The following is a 19,833-nucleotide window of genomic DNA, read 5'->3' on the forward strand; positions in this document are numbered from 1 at the left end:
CTCCAATCATGTTTTGGGTATAGTCGGTATTCAGTAAATATTTGTTCAGTTACAAAATTTCATCACATTCCCTATAAGCCACCACAAATTATTCTATGAATAAAGCAAGTAATAAAGAATAAATGATTATATATATACATATATATATTGGCTTCATAGGAATTATGAATCTTATGGCAGAAATCAATAGCAGAATAAACAAAAGTGATAGTTCCAAAGCTGTTTTTCAAATTCAGATTTTACTAAGTTTCACGTCATGCCTAATTTTTATTAGGCCTTTACCCAGAAATTTTCCTTTCCTTTCACAGCTCATAAAACTTCTCTGTTAAGAACACGGAATCTATCCTTCCTTTACAAGTTAAAGTGTTCCAAACTTTAAACGTGAATGTTTTCTAAAATAGAATGACTGGAGAGGCATGTAGCTGTATCTCAGAGTCTGAAATATTGCCTGGCAGATAGAAAGCTCTGAGTGAATAATTGGTGAATGAATAATTATAATTAGTTTTAGTTTTTAAATTCATAATTTAGGGTTAAATAATATTTTAATTATAAAGCAAGATTATGAGGTTTGTGGAAAAAGATATACTAAAAATACTCCTTTTATTTATTTTATTGGAATTAAATTTTTTAGCTGCAAAATGATTACTGTAGAACTTTACCAGTGTTCTTTTGATTTCTTAAAATAGAAACCTTAAGTACGTTTAATTATGCCCTCTGGTGACTAGAATAAGAAAATGCAAAAGATACATCTTTGTAAGAACTTTCAAACTACTTTTGACTCCTAATAGTGACTTTAGTTTTCACAAATAGTTCTGAAGAAGCTATTATTATTATTTTCTTTTTCTGGTTATGCTAAAATAAGATTTTTGTCAGAGACTCTACAAGTCACAGAATATGACAGAAGAAAATGTTTAGACAATAAGATAAATATAAATAAAAGTTCCGTCTTGTATATTAATTGCATTTTTCCCAAACTCGAGTTGTTTTCCAAAAAAGCTTACAAATTTAATTAGTATACATCTAATTAGTAAAAGATGAGAATATTCTAAATATCTAACAACACATTAATTTTTACTTCTCATAGCAAGATGATGATCATTGATTCTAGAGATGTGAATAAAATACTTTGAGACTAAAGTTCGTGAATTGCAAGCTGATAGATTTTGATAATCTACAGTGGAATTTGTCTTTTTATCTGTTAATTTTAAAGTCACATTTAAATATCAGCTGATTACTATTGTTTTGTAACCTTTAAATTTTAAAAAATATGAGCCAATTAATGATACTGCCAATTAATATGGAAATTAGACTTAATTATGAAAATAAAACTTTCCCTCTTCAGAAAGATAGATGTCACAGTGAATTTAAAACTAGATTATTTCTCTAAGTCAGCTTTAGGTCTTTAGTAGAAATGTGCAATTTGTTTCAAACTACATTGCCAAGCATTTTCTCATTCCTTTTTTTTTTCCAGGCAAGAACTGCCTCCCTTTGACAGATGGCTAAATTTCATGGACCTCTCTTAAAATTATGCTTAACTTTTACCCCTTCTCCTAATTTTAGCCTAAATCCATTTAACCTTCTATCTGCAAGACTTGCTTTCTCCCCCAACCCTTTTCCCCTTTTCTTCCCAAAAGGGTATTCTTTACCCCTTGGCACTCTTTTTACCTTCTCTCCCATTCCTCGTGAATGACTCCTGAATGTTTCTTCCTCAGTCTTTCTGTCCTGGTAGCATGTCTGTCTCTGAGGATTCCATGTAGATAAAAAATTACCTCCAAGGATTCCCAGACCACAGTTTGGGTAACACTGGTTAATTAACAACTTAATTTAACATAAAGCTTCCAAAATTTTCCTATGCCAAATTTCTATCTTCTACCATTCCTATTTTCTCATTTGTCCTCATGCAGGGACTATCCTCACATGTATTATTTTTAATGCAGCAAAAGAAGAAGAATGATAAATCACCAACAAACAGGTTTGTGAGTGTTCCCAATCTAAGTGCTCTGGAATCTGGTGGAGTGGGCAATGGACATCCTAACCGCCTGGATCCCATTCCTAATTCTCCAGTCCACGATATTGAGTTCAGCAGCAGCAAACCACTTCCACAGCCAGTGCCACCTAAAGGGCCCAAGACATTTTTGAGGTGAGACCCGTCTCACCAATGTTTTTTTCTTTTCTTTTTTAACTTGAGAGATTTACCTTCTTACATTGCAGAAATCACTACTTTAAGAACAACCTACGAAAACTTACTATGAAATATTTTCTTCAAAGTATATTTATCACCTCTCTAGAGAACTTCCTTTTGACTGTGTTAAAATTTTTTTCTAATTTCTGGTCATCAGTCAATTTTCTAAGTACTTGAAGAGGTGTTAATGTGATTTATATGGTTAGAATTTTAATATTATGCACGATTACTTTATTTTTAGTGTTGTCACCAATTTTTAAATTAACAATTCATCCTTATTGTAGAACTTTAAAATAATTTTTTGTTTACTAAGTGCTTTTTATTTTTTATATATGTTTATTTTTTCTCTTGTTTGCCAGGATTATTTATAAATACATATATATGCTTATTGTCAAAATAAAAACATACACAAACTCTGGGAACTTAAATATACTTATGCAAAAACTAAATTTAGAAAAAATAAATAATTTTTAAAATTTCCATTCCATTTTAAGTTACCTTGCAGTTGTTGATTAAATGTATTAGCAAATTTTGAATGAAATGCAAATTTCATTAGAAATTTAGCCATTAGATAAAGTCAGAAAGTACTGTTGTTTTATGCTCATCTTACTATTACTGATTTTTTGCTGCTTTACTTTTTTTTCTTATTCTTACTAAATCTTAGCAGTGTCACTAGTAATAGTCTTACAAGTAGGCAGGTTTTTTTAGGCTAAGTGATTAATGACATAGTTAATGATTAACAAAAAAAAAAAAAAAGCAAGAATGAAAATTAGTCAAATACACCTCTGAATTTGTCTCCTGCTAAATATTTTGTGTTGCTTATTTTCCCTTGTGCATGGGTATGTTCAGGTATCAATAAGATGCATGTGCATGAGCTCAAGGAACATGACTACTGGAGTTTCCATTACACATTGTTGCGTGCCTTGTAATTTTCCCCAAAGACGGTAGGGATTCTTTTGTTTTCTTAAGTAGCCCAAAGAATCTTTAGTTAGAATTAAGATAAGTACAAATGATATAACATCAATGATGGGGGGAAATTATATTTTTAATGTACTCCCTTTCCTAGACTATTTGCATAGGGAATTATGAAATGAAAATTTAATAGAAAATGCACATAGTAAAAAAAAATACTAGTTACTTTAGTTATATTTAAGGACACATCTGTAAAATCAACTAAAAGAGAAAAGGTGCTGAAAGAGAGGATCATTATTTTATTCTCTCTTATTTCCCACAATTCTTACTGAATTGTTTATTCAAAGAAGGTGACATTTTTGCAGTTGTTTTTTGTTTATTTGATTATTGTGATGTGGCTCCTCCTGAACTGACTTCATTTGAGCTGCTGATGCACTCTTATGCTCTCATGGAGTGGAGAACCGATTCTAGTGTAGAGGGAGTAGCAAATCTTTAAAACACTACTTACAACATGGGGAACCCGTTGTGGTAATCTATGCTGATGTTTTATGTGCTTTTGCCTTCATTTTGCAAAATGACTTAATGCTGGGTTACATGTCTCTCTTTTTATGAATTCAGTCCTGCTCAGAGTGAAGCTTCTCCAGTGGCTTCTCCAGATCCCCAGCGCCAGGAGTGGTTTGCCCGGTACTTCACATTCTGAAAGAATTGTGTTGACACAGCTCTGTATGGACTGTTACTGAGAGCATGACTTTATACAGATTGATATGTAAATAGGCTTTCCTATGTCAAACACTGTGAATGAGAAAGTCTTTGTCTCTCCAATTTGAAAATGCACTGTATTTCCTGTGATATTTATTGGAATCATTCTATAAGGTACTGTATGGTGTGTGTAATTATAACTGTTATTTTTATTTGAGATGGAAGAGTCTTTAACCTTTGTAATTACTGCATAATAAATTTTGTTAGAACAAAAAATAATGCTTTTTATTTTTTTCTAAGTTTGCTTTAATTTTAAAATATTTTTTAATTCCAGGTAAGACTTGTCAACAAATTTTACTGCATTATAATCATGTCATATCAAATTATTTGACTTCAGTAATCATAACAAAATCAGGATAGGGAAATAGAAACCCTTGTTCCATTACAGTGTGTAATTTTAACTAAATTGTTATCTAAATTTACAAAAGTAGAATGAAAGTGCTCGTGTAAATTGTGGACTTTCAAGTATATGAAATACTGTTGACTTTTAGGTGTTCGTTGTGTTTTTTTTTTCAGTTTTGATAGTTGAGATCTAGAACTGCAGTACAGTTAGTATCTATAATTAATACTATGTTTTATGGCCAAAAGTCACTGGGTAAGGAATAAATAGTCAATTTGATTTTAATTTGTCTTAAAAGCCAGTTTGATAGTTTTCTAAATTGGCATAATTAATAGGGAGTGAGACATAAGGATCTGGAGCTCAGGAATAGAAAGACTGAGCTATAGATGTTTTGGAACATGGCATGTATGAGATAGAGAAAGCCACAGGTGTGGATGAGAACAACAAGGAAGGGGGTTGAGGATAGAACTCTGGGAGAAACCGACATGTCAGGAACAGACAGGGTTTGAATGAGAATGAGAAGGAGAGTTACAGATCCAAAAGAGCATAGTGTCCTGGAAGAAGGAAGTTTCAGAGAGACCCAGCAGCCAGCCAACAATGTTAAATGCTGTAGGTATCAGGAAAGGGAAAAAATGAAAAGTGTCCATTGGCTTTGACAACTACAAGATGGTCTTAGCAAAAGCAGATTCAGAGTAACAGTGGCAACAAAAGCCAGATTCTAGGAAAAAGGGAAATGGAAGTCAAGGAAGTTGAGACAGTGAGTAAAAACCTCTCTTTGAAAAAAACTTAGTAATACATGGAAGAGGAAAGAGAAAGTAAAGTCACAGACTGGGAAGGGTCAAGATGGGCTTTGTGTCTTTAGGAGACTTTATCACGCTTTCATTCTGGAGGAGAGAGAGGGAAATTAAAAGGACAGGAGGAGAAGGGGACCAACCTCCCATAGAGTACCTGAATCTTCTTCATAACATCCCTGACTGAGCTTTTATACTTCTAGCGACAGGAAACTCCTTTCTCTGAGGGTAGCCTGGTGCTGCCACCACATGCCTTAACCTCTGTGACTCAGTCTCCTGGGCTATATAATAAATATTATCTTCCACCCTACCTTCCTAGAAGATAATATGAGATAGCTTATTAAAAGTCTTAGGAAAGGTATAAATTGCTACAGATGAGAAAATAGTTGTCTTGAAAAGTAGAAGAGCAAATGTATTAGAAAACTGTAAAAGGATTGTCAGGCATAATTGAGATCACAGACTATATATTTATATTGAAATCCATCAGCATGATTGTGGGTTTTGCCCATCTTCAGCTACTAGCAGCAAGTTTCTAGGAAGGGATATTTGGACTTAACCAGGATTAGGATAGTGTTGGATAAGTATAAAGGAGAGAGGTAAAAGGAGCCAGAATTTTTGCAGAAAAGTGATAATGTAAATATCATTATAACAACCTAACTACTTTTATGCTAGGATTTTAGAAGTAAAAGCACAGTGAACAGGTACTATTAATTGCATTACCTTAGATGTCAAATTGATTTTTACATATAGGTCAAGATGCTTAGTTCTTATTCTATTACTCCTTCATAACCAATTATATGTAGGTATTAAATTTCACTAATGCTGTATCTTAAAATATTTACCTTTTCATCATCATAAAACATTGAGTTTCTAATTCGTGGCTTTTCTCCAAACACTGCGATTTTAAATCTGGAGTGAAGAGATAGGTCCTAAGAGGTGAATAGTAAGGAATATTTTCTTTGTATATACAGTACTGTGTACTGCAGCTCAAGCAGAAAGAGGGCATCTTGATGAGCTAAACCACAATTGTTTGTTTTGCTGTGTCTTATGTTGTAGAGAGTGTTAATGTGGATTAGAGGATGGGAAAGGAAAAATGTTAAATACAACATAGTTGGAAATGCTTTATTCATGTCCACAGGAACCATATACAAAAGTTTGTCAAAAAGCAATACAAATTAAATATTCAGAAATATATCACAATCAGATTTCTTAGTTAAGTATTCAGATTCCAAAACTGTGTTAATGATAAAAGCATATGAAAACATTTGCGAGCAATGTCTTGCTTTGGGTTCAGCTAAAAATTATCCATAGGCAGTCTCTCATTTATTTTCATAAACAAAGAACATATTCTATCTTTCTAACAAATAAGATCAACAACATGATTTGAAATAGAGATATTCTTAGAAAATAATAAGATGCCTAAGTTTTCCTTTTTTTTTTTTTTTTTTTTTTTTTTAAATTTTTGAGGCAGGGTTTCACTCTTACCCAGGCTGGAGTGCAGTGGCATGATTACAGCTCACTTGCAGCCTTAACCTCCTGGGCTCAAATAATCCTCCCACCTCAGGGCCCTGAGTAGCTCAAACTAGAGTCGTACACCACCACACCCAGCTAATTTTTGTATTTTTGTAGAAATGAGGTTCTGCCACATTGCCCAGGTTGGTCTCGAACTCCTGAGCTCAAGCAATACTCCTTGGCCTCCCAGTGTACTGGGATTACAGGCATATGCCACTGCATTTTCCTTTCATTTTACCACGAATAGTCTAACATTGTCACATGATATCATTGCGATACTGGATTAAACCATATTTTGGTTTGGAAGGTTACTACATATTAACCACCTCTGGTAATCCCAGGAATATTATCTCTGTAATTTTCTGAAGGTAGCAATATTTAATTTTAACAATATTCTGATTTGCTTTTATTAGCAGTCAAAACCTGTTTGAAATAGACTAAAGAGCACAGAAATGAACGCTCACATATGGCCAGATGACTTTCAACAAGGGTGATAGGACCATTCAATTGGGAAAAAGCAGTCTTTTCAACAAATGGTGCTGGAAAAAATGATATTCACATGCAAAAGAATGAAGTTGGACTCTCGCCTTATAACACTATGTACAAAAATTCAAACTGGAACACAGACTTGAACATAAAAGCTAAAACTATAAAACTTTTAGAAGTAAACATTGGATGACATTGGATTTGGTAATGATTTTTTAGATCTGATTCCAAAAGCAAAGCAACAAGCAAAAATAATTGGACTTCATAAAAATTTAAAATTTCTGTGCATCAAAGGACACTATCAACAGAGTGAAAAGACACCCTTAAAGTGGGAGAAAATATTTGCCAAGCATATAACTGATAGGGGATTAATATCCAGGATACATAAAGAATTCCTGCCTGGGTGTGGCAGCTCACACCTGTAACCCTAACACTTTGGGAGGCTGAGGCCAGAGTATTGCTTGCGGACAGGAGTTAGAGACCAGCCTGGGCAACATGGCAAGACCCCATCTCTACAAATTTGTAAGTAGCTGGACGTGATGGTACACACTTGTCTCAACTACTAGGGAGGCAGAGGCAGGAGAATAACTTGAGCCCAGGTGTCTGAGGCTGCAGCAAGCTATGATCATGTCACTGCACTCCAGCCTGGGTGACAGTGAGACCCTGTCTCTTAAAAAAAAAACAAAAAACCATTTCTAAAACTCAACAACAAAATTCAAAATTCGGCAAAAGAATAGATATTTCTCCAAAGAAGATACACAAATGGCCAATAAGCTCATAAGATGCTGAGCTCATGCTCAGCATCACTAGTTACGATGAAAATGTAAGTCAAAATCACCGTTAGACAAGATGCTTCTTAGGAGGGCTTTCATGAAAAATAAGACAAAAACAGAAAATAACAAATGTTGCTAAGGATGTGGAGAAACTGGAGCCCTTGTGGGAATGTCAAATGGCAAAACTACTGTAGAAAACAGGGAGTTCTTCAAAAAATTAAGTAGAATCACCATATGATCCAGCAATTCTACTTCTAGGTATATACCCAAAAGCAGGGACACAGATACTTGTACACTAATCGTGCTAGCATCATTATTCACAAGAGACTAGAGGTGAAAACAACCCAAATGGCCATCAGCAGATGAATGGAAAAATAGAATATGGTATAAACATACTTTGGAACATTATTCAGCCTTAAAAAGAAATAAAATTCTGATATATCTTACAACATGAATGAACCTTCAAAACGTTATGCTAAGTAAAATAAGCCAGACAAAAGACCACATGCTGTACGATTCCATTTACCTGAATAGGCAAATTCATAAAGATGGAAACAAAAATAGATGTTACCAAGGGTAGAGTTGGGAGGACAGGGGAGTTTTTTAATGGATACAGCATTTCTGTTTGGAATGATTTTTGTGGCGTTCTGGAGATGGACAGTGGTAGTGTTGCACAACATTATCAATGAACCTAATGCCACTGAATTGGATACTTAAATATGATTGAAATGGCAATTTAAAGTTATGTGTATTTTACCACAATTTAAGAGGGCTAAGTAATGGGGTATTATCTCAGTGACTTTGCATTGGATTCTGAATAAACACAATAATTAAGTTATATTATAAATTGCTATATTTGCCAGTTAAGGTGAAATCGCTCCTGTTTAAGATTCATTGCGTTTGCTTTTTTCTCCATGCCATTTTCTGTATGAATGTTCTGCTATTTGGTACCTCAGCATATGTTTAAGTAGCAGTATCTGAACAGAAGGTGCTTGGAATACACAGAGAACGATAACCTAAGATTACCTCGGATGCCTGGGGAGTGTCATGTACAGACCAACTTATGGGTTCTATCTTTAGTATTACCAAGGCATTTATTTTTATTTATTTATTATTTTTTAGAGATGGGTTCTTGGCTGTGTTGCACAGGCTGGTCTCGAACTCCTGGGCTCATGTGATCCTCCTGCCTTAGCCTCCCAAGTAGCTGGGATTACAGGCACATACCACTGTGCCTGACTCCAAGACATTCACACTTCTTATCTCTCAGTTTTTGGGGCTCCATGAAGGCTTTTTTCATGGCTTCACAGTGAATTACACATTCCTTCCTAGGTGCATCCATAGCACTTACTTAGTAGCTATTCGTTATTCAACATATTTATTGGGTGACAGGTATTACTTAATGTGTTTGGGATAGGTTGAACAAAACACATGTATCCCTGTCCTCATGGAACTCAGACTGGATGCAGCCACCACGCCCAGGCTACAATGCCTGATTCCTACTGGGTTATTAGATTAATTGAATGAAACAGGTATGTTATCTTTAACAGAAAAACTGATGCCATGTGTATGTGTCCACACACATGCTTGTGTATGTGATTGTAGATAGATAAATTCCTTTAAATTGTAAGTTTATTACCATTTTATATTTAATGTATCTGTATATACACGTGAAAAATTCATACACTGCTTCAATCAAAAAGGTTTACAAGTGACTACACAGAAGACACTAAAAGTGTATATTCTTTATTTAAACTACTAATAGTTGTGGAAAATCAGGACTAATTGAAAGGAGAATACAGATGTGTAATTGAAGGCCAACATAACCAGGCTTCAACTTCAGTGTTTTCTCCATGCATCTTGGAGCTAGGCTGATGCTCAAAGGCTAGCTGATGACCCTTATCAGAAAAGAGGAAGGATTTTCAGGAGAAAAAGCTTTCCTGGCCTTGAGTTCTAAAAGGAATTCCTCATTTAGGACTTTTAAATAGAAGACATTTAGATGATGTCATGATTGATATTCTCAATTATTTTTACAACGAAAGAGTCTGCAAAATGTGCCAGACTAGTAAGTAGTAGCTGTCTAGTGGCCTAATCTGATGCAAGGATAAAATTGAGAATAAAGGAATGAAAAGCCCATTGGACAACCTTCCTTAAATGTCACTTCTGTCAGGCTTTTGGCTAACAGTAAAAGGTTGCAATCTGGCAAGTTAATAATAATACCTGTAATGCTGCTATTTTATATTTCTGGTGATAGAACCATATGGAAATAGTAGACGACATCAAATTATGAAATCAGAGATAAGCTATGTTATTGCCATCTTCTCTGACCATTTCATTTCAAGCAAAATGAAAGTTTTCCTCAGAAGGCTGCTTCTATAGTAACTGAATATATTTTAGTTCTATAAAGCCCTCTTTGCTGTATTTCCAGAGTTCCACATCATAAATCATAGCTGAAATAACTTTGGCTGGAACATTTTTAAAGCAGCTGTTGATAGCATCTACCATGGCCAAAGAAGAGCCTAGTTATGTACCCTGAAGCATCATTGTAGAGCTGCATGACTTACCGGTGTAAGATTTAGTTGCAAAATGTCCTTCCAGAAAACTAAGATTCAGTGGCTGGGTGGCAATCTTATAAACCAATTATAGATTGTGAAAACGTCACTGATTCTATTTTCATTTAGTAGCTTTATTGAATAACTATTATGTACCAGTTACTACTGAAAATACATTTGTAATTTATGTCAAGCCACTTTTTTCTACTAATAATTTAAAAATAGGACCACAAACTGTGCTCTAAAGAATGTTATCTACAGGAACAGAAAACCAAACACCGCATGTTCTCATTTACAATTGGGAGCTGAACAATGAGAACACATGGGCACATGCTGGGGAACAACACACACTGAGGCCTGTCGGGGGTGGGGGGCGTGAGGGAGAGCATCAGGAAGAATAGCTAATGGATACTGGGCTTAATACCTAGGTGATGGGATGATCTATGTAGCAAACCGCCATGGCACACGTTTACCTATGTAACAAACCTGCACATGTACCCCTGAACTTAAAAGTTGAAGGAAAAAAGTCATTCAGATGGCACTCTTTTATGTAAGGTTTCTTTTGCTTAGTATAATGCATTCGAGATTCATCCAAATTGTTGCATGTATCAGTAGTTGGTTCCTCTTTCTTGCTGAGTAGTGGTTCGTTGCAGATATGCCATGATTTGTATATCCGTTTCCTTGTTGATAGACATTTGGTTTGTCTCTAGTTTTTGATTCTTATGAATAAAGCTATGAACATTCACGTAAAAAAAAAAAAAAGAATGTTGTCAGCAAATAGAGGAAATTCATCCTTCTATTGGCTACAACAGCTAGGCATGCATCAGGTCTCACATGCATCCACAAAGATCAGTCCACAAAGATCAGTCTAGCAATCAGAACCCAATTTAAAGTGTTCTAGTAATTTAAAATGTTTATAATGTACTCAATTTTAGATGTTTAATAAAATGAGTTATGCAACGAGTTCCAGGTCCCACTATTGAGTGGGTGGGTGGGTAGGTGTGTAGGCTTCACAAAATTACACATTTGGGGCACCTGAGAATTAATAGGGATTTTGTGCCCAGCCAGAATTAACGTAAGCAAATAAGTGAAATATCTCTATAATGAAAGCCATAAAACACTGGTGAAAGAAATTGAAGAGGACACACGCACACAAAAGGAAAGATACTCCATTTTCATGGATGGGAAGACTAAATATTGTTAAAATATTCATGCTACCCAAAGCAACTTATGGATTCAGTGCAATTCCAATCAAAATACCTAAGACATTCTTCACAGAAATAGGAAAAGAAATCTTAAAATGTGTATGAAGTCACAAAAGACCCAGAATAGCCAAAGTTATACTGAGCAAAAAGAACATAACTGGAGGAATCACATTACCTCACTTCAAATCATGCTACAGATCTATAAGTAACCAAAACAGCATGGTACTGGCATAAAAACAGACACATAGACCAAGAGAACAGAATAGAGAATGCAGAAACAAACCCATACATCTCCAGTGAACTCATTTTCAACAAAATTGCCAAGAACATACATTGGGGCAAGCACAATCTCTTCAATCAATAACAGTGCTGGGAAAGTGATACACGTATTCAAAAGAGTGAGACTAGACTGCTCCCTCTCACCATATACAAAAATTACATCCAAATGGATTAAAGACTTAAATCCAAGACCTCGAACTATGAAACTACTCCAAGAAAACTCTATCTCCATGAGTTTGTGAACCCCGAAAATCTGAGACAGTCTCAGTTAATTTGGGAAGTTTATTTTGGCAAGGTTAAGGATGTCCTGGAGGTCCTGACAACATGTGCCTCAGGTGGTCAGAGCACAGTTTGGTTTTATACATCCTAGGGAGACATGAGACATCAATCAGCATATGCAAGATGAACATTGTTTCAGTTTGGAAAGGTGGGACAACTCGAAGCAAAGGCAGGAAGACTCGAAGTGGGGAGGGGGCTTCCAAATTATAGGTAGATATAAGAAGCAAATGGTTGCATTCTTCTGAGTTTCTGATGAGCCTCTCTAAAGGAGGCAATCAGATATGTATTTATCTCAGGGAGCAAGGGGGTGACTTTGAATAGAATGGGAAGCAGGTTGGCCCTAAGCAGTTCCCAGCTTGACTTTTCCCTTTAGCTTAGCAATTTGGGGGCCCTAAGATTGTCCTTTCACAAGTTCAATTGTTTTGATTTTTAGCTCCCCCAAATATGTGAGAACATGCAAAGTTTGTCTTTCTGTGCCTGATTTATTTCATTTAATATAATGACCTCCAGTTCCATCCATGTTGTTGCAAATGACAGCAACACATTCTTTTTTATGGCTGAAGAGTACTCTATTGTGTATATGTACCCCATTTTTTAAAATCCATTCGTCTGTTGATAGATGCTTAGGTTGCTCATAAATCTTGGCTATTGTAAATAGTGCCGTAACAAACATGGGAGTGCAGATATCCCTGCCATATTCTGATTCCCTTTCTTTTGGGTATATACCTAGCAGTGGGATTGCTGGATCACATTTTTAATTTTTGAGGAACCTCCAAGCTGTTCTCCATAGTAGCTGTACTCATTTACATTCCCACCAACAGTGTACAAGAGTTCACTTTTCACTATATGCTTACTAGTATTTATTATTGCTTGTCTTTTGGATGAAAGCCTTTCTTTTTTCTTTTTTGAGACAGAGTTTTGCTCTTGTCATCCAGGCTGGAGTGCCATGGCATGATCTTGGTTCACTGTAACCTCTGCCTCCTGGGTTCAAGTGATTCTCTCGCCTCAGCCTCCCGAGTAGCTGGGACTACAAGCATGCACCACTACACCTGGCTAATTTTTTTGTATTTTAAGTAGAGACTTAGTAGAGATGGGGTTTCACCATGTTGGCCAGGCTGCTCTTGAACTCCTGACCTCTGGTAATCCACTGCCTCGGCCTCCTAAAGTGTTGGGATTACAGGCATGAGCCACTGTGCCTAGCCAATAAAAGTCATTTTAACTGGAGTGAGATGATATCTCATTGTTGTTCTGATTTGCATTTCTCTGACGATCAGTGATGTTCAGCACCTTTTCACATGTCTGTTTGCCATTTGTCTATTCAGCTCTTTTGCCCATCTTCTAATTGAATTATTAGATATTTTTCCCACTGAGTTTTTTTTGGGCTTCTTATCTATTCTGGTTATTAATCTCTGATAGATGAATAGTATGCAAATATTTTTTCCTATTCTGTGGGTTGGATCTTCACTTTGTTGTTGATTGTTTACTTTGCTGTGCAGAAGTCTTTATTTTGATGTAATCCCATTTGTCCAATTTTGCTTTGATTGCTTCTGCTTGTGGGGTATTACTCAAAAAATCTTTGCCCGCTCCAATGTCCTACAGAGTTTCTTCAATGTTTTCTTGCAGTAGTTTTATAGTTTGAGGTCTTGGATTTAAGTCTTTAATCCATTTGGATGTAATTTTTGTATATGGTGAGAGGTAGCGGTCTAGTCTCGCCTTCTGAATACGTATATCATTTTCGCAGCACTGTTATTGATTGAAGAGATTGTGCTTTCCCCAATGTATGTTCTTGGCAATTTTGTTGAAAATGAGTTCACTGGGCCGGGCGCGGTGGCTCAACCCTGTAATCCCAGCACTTTGGGAGGCCGAGACGGGTGGATCACGAGGTCAGGAGATCGAGACCATCCTGGCTAACACGGTGAAACCCCGTCTCCACTAAAAAAATACAAAAAACTAGCCGGGCGAAGTGGCGGCACCTGTAGTCCCAGCTACTCGGGAGGCTGAGGCGGGAGAATGGCGTGAACCTGGGAGGCGGAGCTTGCAGTGAGCTGAGATCCGGCCACGGCACTCCAGCCAGGCACGGTGGTTCACGTCTGTAATTGTAATCCCAGCACTTAGAGAGGCTGAGGCCAGCAGATCACAAGGTCAAGAGATGCCAGTACCATGCTGTTTTGGTTACTTATAGCTCTGTAGCATGATTTGAAGTGAGGTAATATGATTCCTCCAGTTATGTTCTTTTTGCTCAGGATAACTTTGGCTATTCCGGGTCTTTTGTAGCTCCATACATATTTTAAGATTTTTCTTCCTATTTCTGTGAAGAATGTCTTAGGTATTTTGATTGGAATTGCACTGAATCTGTAGGTTGCTTTGGGTAGTACAAATATTTTAACAATATTTAGTCTTCCCATCCATGAAAATGGAGTATCTTTCCTTTTGTGTGTGTGTCCTTTTCAGTTTCTTTCACCAATGTTTTATGCTTTCATTATAGAGATATTTCACTTATTTGCTTAAGTTAATTCCTAGGAATTTAATTTTCCTTGTAGCTATTCTAAATGGCCTTAATTTATTGATTCCTTTTCAGATTGTTTGCTTTTGGCATATAGAAATGCTACTGATTTTTATGTTGATTTTGTATCCTGCAACTTTACTGAATTTGTTTATCAGTTTTACTAGTTTTTTGTTGGGGTCTTTAGGTTTTTCCAAATATAAGATCATATCTGCAAACAAGGATAATTTGCCTTCTTTATTTCCAATTTGGATGCCCTTTATTTCTTTCTCTTGTCTGATTGCTCTAGCTAGGGCTTTCAGTACTATGTTGGATAACAGTGGTGACAATGGCCATCTTTGTCATGTTCTAGGTCTAAAAAGAAAGCCCGTTTTCAGTTTTTCCCAATTCAGTATGATACTAGCTGTGGGTCTGTTGTATATGGATTTTATGTTGAGGTACGTTCCTTCTATACCCAAGTTTTTGAGGGTTTTTCTTATAAAGGAATGTTGAATTTTATCAAAGGCTTTTTCAGCATCAATTGAAATGTTCATATAGTTTTTGTCTTCCATTCTGTTGATATAATGTATCACACTGAGTTTGGTTTACTAGTATGTCTCCTCTATGCCAGTTTTGCTGGTGGTTTTAATCATAAAGGATGCTGAATTTTGTCAAATGCTTTTTCTGCATCTGTTGAGATAATCACATGATTTTTGTTTTTAATTCTGTTTATGTGATGTATCACATGTATTGACTCGTGTATGTTAAACCATCCCTGCATCCCTGGTAAGAAACCCACTTGATTATGGTGTATTATCGTTTTAATATGCTGTTGGAATTGGTTAGCTAGTATTTGGTGGAGGATTTTTGCATCTGTGTTCATCAGGGATATTGGTCTATAGTTTTCTTTTTTTTTTTTTCTTTTTTCTTTTTTTGAGACATAATCTCCCTCTGTTGCCCAGGTAGGAGTGCAGTGGCACGATCTTGGCTCACTGCAAGCTCCGCCTCCAGGATTCACACCATTCGCCTTCCTCAGCCTCCCAGTAGCTGGGACTACAGGCGCCCGCCACCACGCCCGGCTAATTTTGTATTTTTAGTGGAGACGGGGTTTACCAGGATGTTACCAGGATGGTGTCGATCTCCTGACCTCGTCGTGATCCGTCTGCCTCGGCCTCCCAAAGTGCTGGGACTACAGGCGTGAGCCACTGTGCCCAGCTGTAGTTTTCTTTTTTCATTATGTCCTTTCCTAGTTTTGGTATCAAGATGATACCGGATTCATAGAATGATTTAGGAAGGGGCCAGACGCCATGGCGCATGCCTGTAATCCCAGCAATTTGGGAGGTCATGGCAGATAGATTGCTTGAGCTCAGGAGTTTGAGACCAGCCTGGGCAACATAGTGAAACCCTGTCTCTACCAAAAACACAAAAAACTAGCCGGGCATGGTGGTGTGCACCTGTGTTCCCAGCTACTTGGGAGGCTGAGGCAGGAGGATCACTTGAGCCTGGGAGGCGGAGGTTGCAGTGAGCTGAGATTGCACCACTGCACTCCAGCCCAGGCAACAGAGTGAGACCCTATCTCAAAAAAAAAAAAAAAAAAAGAAGAAGAAGAAGAGGAGAAGAGAAAAGAGAGAATGATTTATGAAGAATTCCCTCTTTCTTTATCTTTTGGAATAGTTTCAGTAAGACTGGTACCAATTCTTCTTTGAATGCCTGATAGAATTCAGCTGTGAATCCATCTGGTCCTGGACTTTTTTTCATTAGTAAATTTTTTTTTTATTACTGTTTCAATCTCACTACTTGTTATTGGTCTGTTCAGAGTTTCTATTTCTTCCTGATTTAATCTAGGAGGATTGTATATATGCAGGGATTTATTCATCGCCTCTAGCTTTTCTAGTTTGTGCAAATAAAGGTGTTCATAGTAGCCTTGGATGATCTTTTGCCTTTCTGTGATATCAGTTGCAATATCACCCATTTTGTTTCTAATTGAGCTTCTTTGGATCTCTCTTCTTGGTTAATCTCGCTAATGGTCTAATTTTTTAAAATCTTCTCAAAGGAACCAGCTTTTTAATTTAACTTTTGTAATTTTTTGTTTCAATTTCATTTAATTCTGCTCTGATCTTTGTTATTTCTTTTCTTCTGCTGGGTTTTGGTTTGGTTTGTTCTTGTTTCTCTAGCTCCTTGAGGTGTGATCTTAGATTCTATTTGTGCTTTTTCAGACTTTTTGACGTAGGCATACAATGCTATGAACTTTTCTCTTAGCACTGCTTTTGCTGTATCCCAGAGGTTTGATAAGTTGTGTCACTATTATCACTGAGTTCCAAAACTTTTAATTTCCATCTTGACTTCATTGTTGGCTCAAGGGTCATTCAGGAACAGATTATTTAATTTCCATGTATTGGTATAGTTTTGAGGGTTCCTTCCTTTTGGAGTTAATTTATCATTTTATTCCACTGTGGTTTGAGAGGACACTTAATATAATTTTGATTTTCTTACATTAATGGAGACTTGTTTTGTGGCCTATCATATGGTCTATCTTGGAGAATGTTCCATGTGCTGATGAAAAGAATGTATATTCTGCAGTTGTTGCATAGAATGTTCTGTAAATATCTGTTAAGTCCATTTGTTCTAGGGTATAGTTTAAATCCATTAGACTTTCTGTCTTGATGACCTATCTCCTGCTATCAGTGGAGTATTAAAGTCCCCCACTATTATTGTGTTGCCATCTATCTCATTTCTTAGGTCTAGTAATAATTGTTTTATAAATTTGGGAGATCCAGTGTTAGGTGCATATATATTTAAGATTGTGATATTTTCCTGTTGGATTGATCCTTTTATCATTATATAATGCCCTCTTTGTCTTAACTGTTGTTGCTTTTGATATAAGAATAGCTACTCCTTGGCCCTTGGCATATATTTGCATGGATTACCTTTTTTTTGAGACGGAGTCTTGCACTATCGCCCGGGCTGGAGTGCAGTGGCGTGATCTCTGCTCACTGCAAGCTCCATCTCCTGGGTTCATGCCATTCTCCTGTCTCAGCCTCCCGAGTAGCTGAGACCACAGATGCCCACCACCATGTCCGGCTAATGTTTTGTATTTTTAGTAGAGATGGAGTTTCGCCATGTTAGCCAGGATGGTCTCAATCTCCTGACCTTGTGATCTGCCCACCTCCGCCTCCCAAAGTGCTGGGATTACAGGCGTAAGCCACTATGCCCAGCATGGAATATCTTTTTCTACCACTTTACCTTAAGTTCATGTGAGTCTTTATGTGTTAGGTGAGTCTCTTGAAGATAGCATTCTGCCATTCTGTATCTTTTAAATGGAGTATTTAGACCATTTACATTTAACGTTACTATTGAGATGTGAGGTACTGTTTTATTCATCATGCTAGTTGTTGCCTGAATACCTTGTTGTTGTTGTTTTTATAGGCCCTGTGAGATTTATGCTTTAAGGAGATTCTATTTTGGTGTGTTTTGAGGTTTTGTTTCAAGATTTAGAGCTCCTTTTAGCAGTTCTTGTAGTCCTGGCTTAATAATGTAAAATTCTCTCAGCATTTGTTTGCCTGAAAAATATTTTATCTGTCCTCTATTTATGAAGCTGTTTTGTTGGATACAAAATTCCTGGCTGGCAATTATTTTGTTTTAGGAGGCTAAAGATAGGACCCCAATCCCTTCTGTCTTGTAGAGTTTCTGCTTAAAAAAACTGCTGTTAATCTGATAGGTTTTCCTTTATAGGTTACCTGATGCTTTTGCCTTACAGCTCTTAAGATTCTTTCCTTTGTCTTGACTTTAGATAACCTGATGACTTTGTGCCTAGGTGATGATGATCTTTTAGAAATTTCCCAGGTGTTCTTTGAGCTTCTTGTATTTGGGTGTCTAGATCTTTAGTGAGGCCATGAAAGTTTTCCTCGATTATTACCTCAAATAATTTTTTCAAACTTTTGGATTTCTCTTTTTCCTCAGGAATGCCAATTATTCTTAGGTTTGGCCATTTAACATAATCCCAAATTTCTTGGAGGCTTTGTTCATTTTTAAAAATTTATTTTCCTTTGTGTTTGTCGATTGAGTTAATTTGAGAGTCTTGTCTTTGAGCTCTGAAGTCCTTTCTTCTACTTGTTCTAGGCTATTGTTGACACTTTCCAGTGAACTTCATATTTCTCTAAGTGTGTCTTTCATTTCCAGAAGTTGTGATTGTTTTTTCTTTCTAATATCTACTTCTCTGGAGATTTTTTCATTCATATCCTGTATTTTTGTTTTTATTTCATTAAGTTGGTTTTCACCTTTCTCTGGTGTCTCCTTCAGTAGCTTAATAATCAACCTAAATTATTTATGTGGCAATTAAGAGATTTCTTCTTGGTTTAGATCCATTACTGGGGAATTAGTGTGGTCTTTTAGGGGCGATATAAAACTTTTGTTTTGTCATATTACCAGAATTGTTTCTCTGATTCCTTCTCATTTGGGTAAACTATTTCAGTGGAAAAATCTGGAACTCAAAAACTGCTGTTCGGATTCTTTTGTCCCATGCAGTGATCCCTTGATGTGGTGCACTCTCCCTTCCCCTGGGATGGAGTTTCCTTGGAGCCTGATTGCAGTGATTGTTATTACCCTTCTAGGTCTAGCCACCCAGCAGGGCTATCAGGCTCCAGACTGGTGCTGGAAAATGTCTATAAAGAGTCCTGGGATGTGACTTGTTATTGGTCTGTTCAGGTTTTGGATTTCTTCATGGCTCAATATTGGTAGGTTGTATGTGTTTAAGAATTTATCCATTTCTTCTAGGTCTTCTATGTTGTTAGCGTAAAGTTGCTCAGAGAAGCCATGAATAAGCCTCCGAATTTTTGCAGTATTAGTTGTAATGTCTCCTTTTTCATCTCTGATTTTATTTATTTGGCTCTTCTCTTGTTTTTTCTTGGACTGGCTAAAGGTTTGTCAATTTTATGTTTTCAAAAAACTTTTAGTTTTATTGATCATTTTTACTGTTTTGTTTGTTTCAATTTTATTTACTTATGCTCTGATTTTTATTTCTTATCTTCTACTAACTTTAGGTTTGATGACTCTTGCTTTTCTAGTTCCTTAAGATGCACTGTTAGGTTATTTAAAGTTTTTCTTCTTTTTTGATGTAGGCACTTATAGCTATAAACTTCCCTCTTAGTACTACTTTCACAGTATTCCATAAGTTTTCGTATGTTGTGTTACATTGTCATTTGTTACAAGAAGTTTTCCAGTTTTCTTAATTTCTTCATTGACCCCTGGTCATTCAGCACCATGGTGTTTAATTTATATGTGTTTG

At 36.3% G+C, this 19,833-nt stretch overlaps 1 protein-coding gene across 5 annotated transcripts in view; it reads left to right on the forward strand.

Moving 5' to 3' along the window:
• The window catches only part of FAM184A (family with sequence similarity 184 member A), a 134,596-nt gene extending 130,527 nt beyond the window's left edge, over positions 1 to 4,069 (forward strand). For 2 of the 5 annotated variants that reach the window (XM_003898250.5, XM_017958369.3), the window contains 2 exons: positions 1,938 to 2,140; positions 3,713 to 4,069. In XM_003898250.5, coding sequence (XP_003898299.4) covers positions 1,938 to 2,140; positions 3,713 to 3,794 — 285 coding nt within the window. In that variant the 3' untranslated portion in view covers positions 3,795 to 4,069. Of the gene's footprint in view, positions 1 to 1,937; positions 2,141 to 3,031; positions 3,127 to 3,712 lie in introns of all 5 variants that reach the window. The other 3 variants (XR_001902191.3, XM_009206200.3, XM_009206201.3) reach the window with 3 other exon arrangements.
• Positions 4,070 to 19,833: the final 15,764 nt, after the last annotated feature.

Source organism: Papio anubis, chromosome 6 (assembly GCF_008728515.1).
Source record: "Papio anubis isolate 15944 chromosome 6, Panubis1.0, whole genome shotgun sequence".
Taxonomy (NCBI): domain Eukaryota; kingdom Metazoa; phylum Chordata; class Mammalia; order Primates; family Cercopithecidae; genus Papio; species Papio anubis.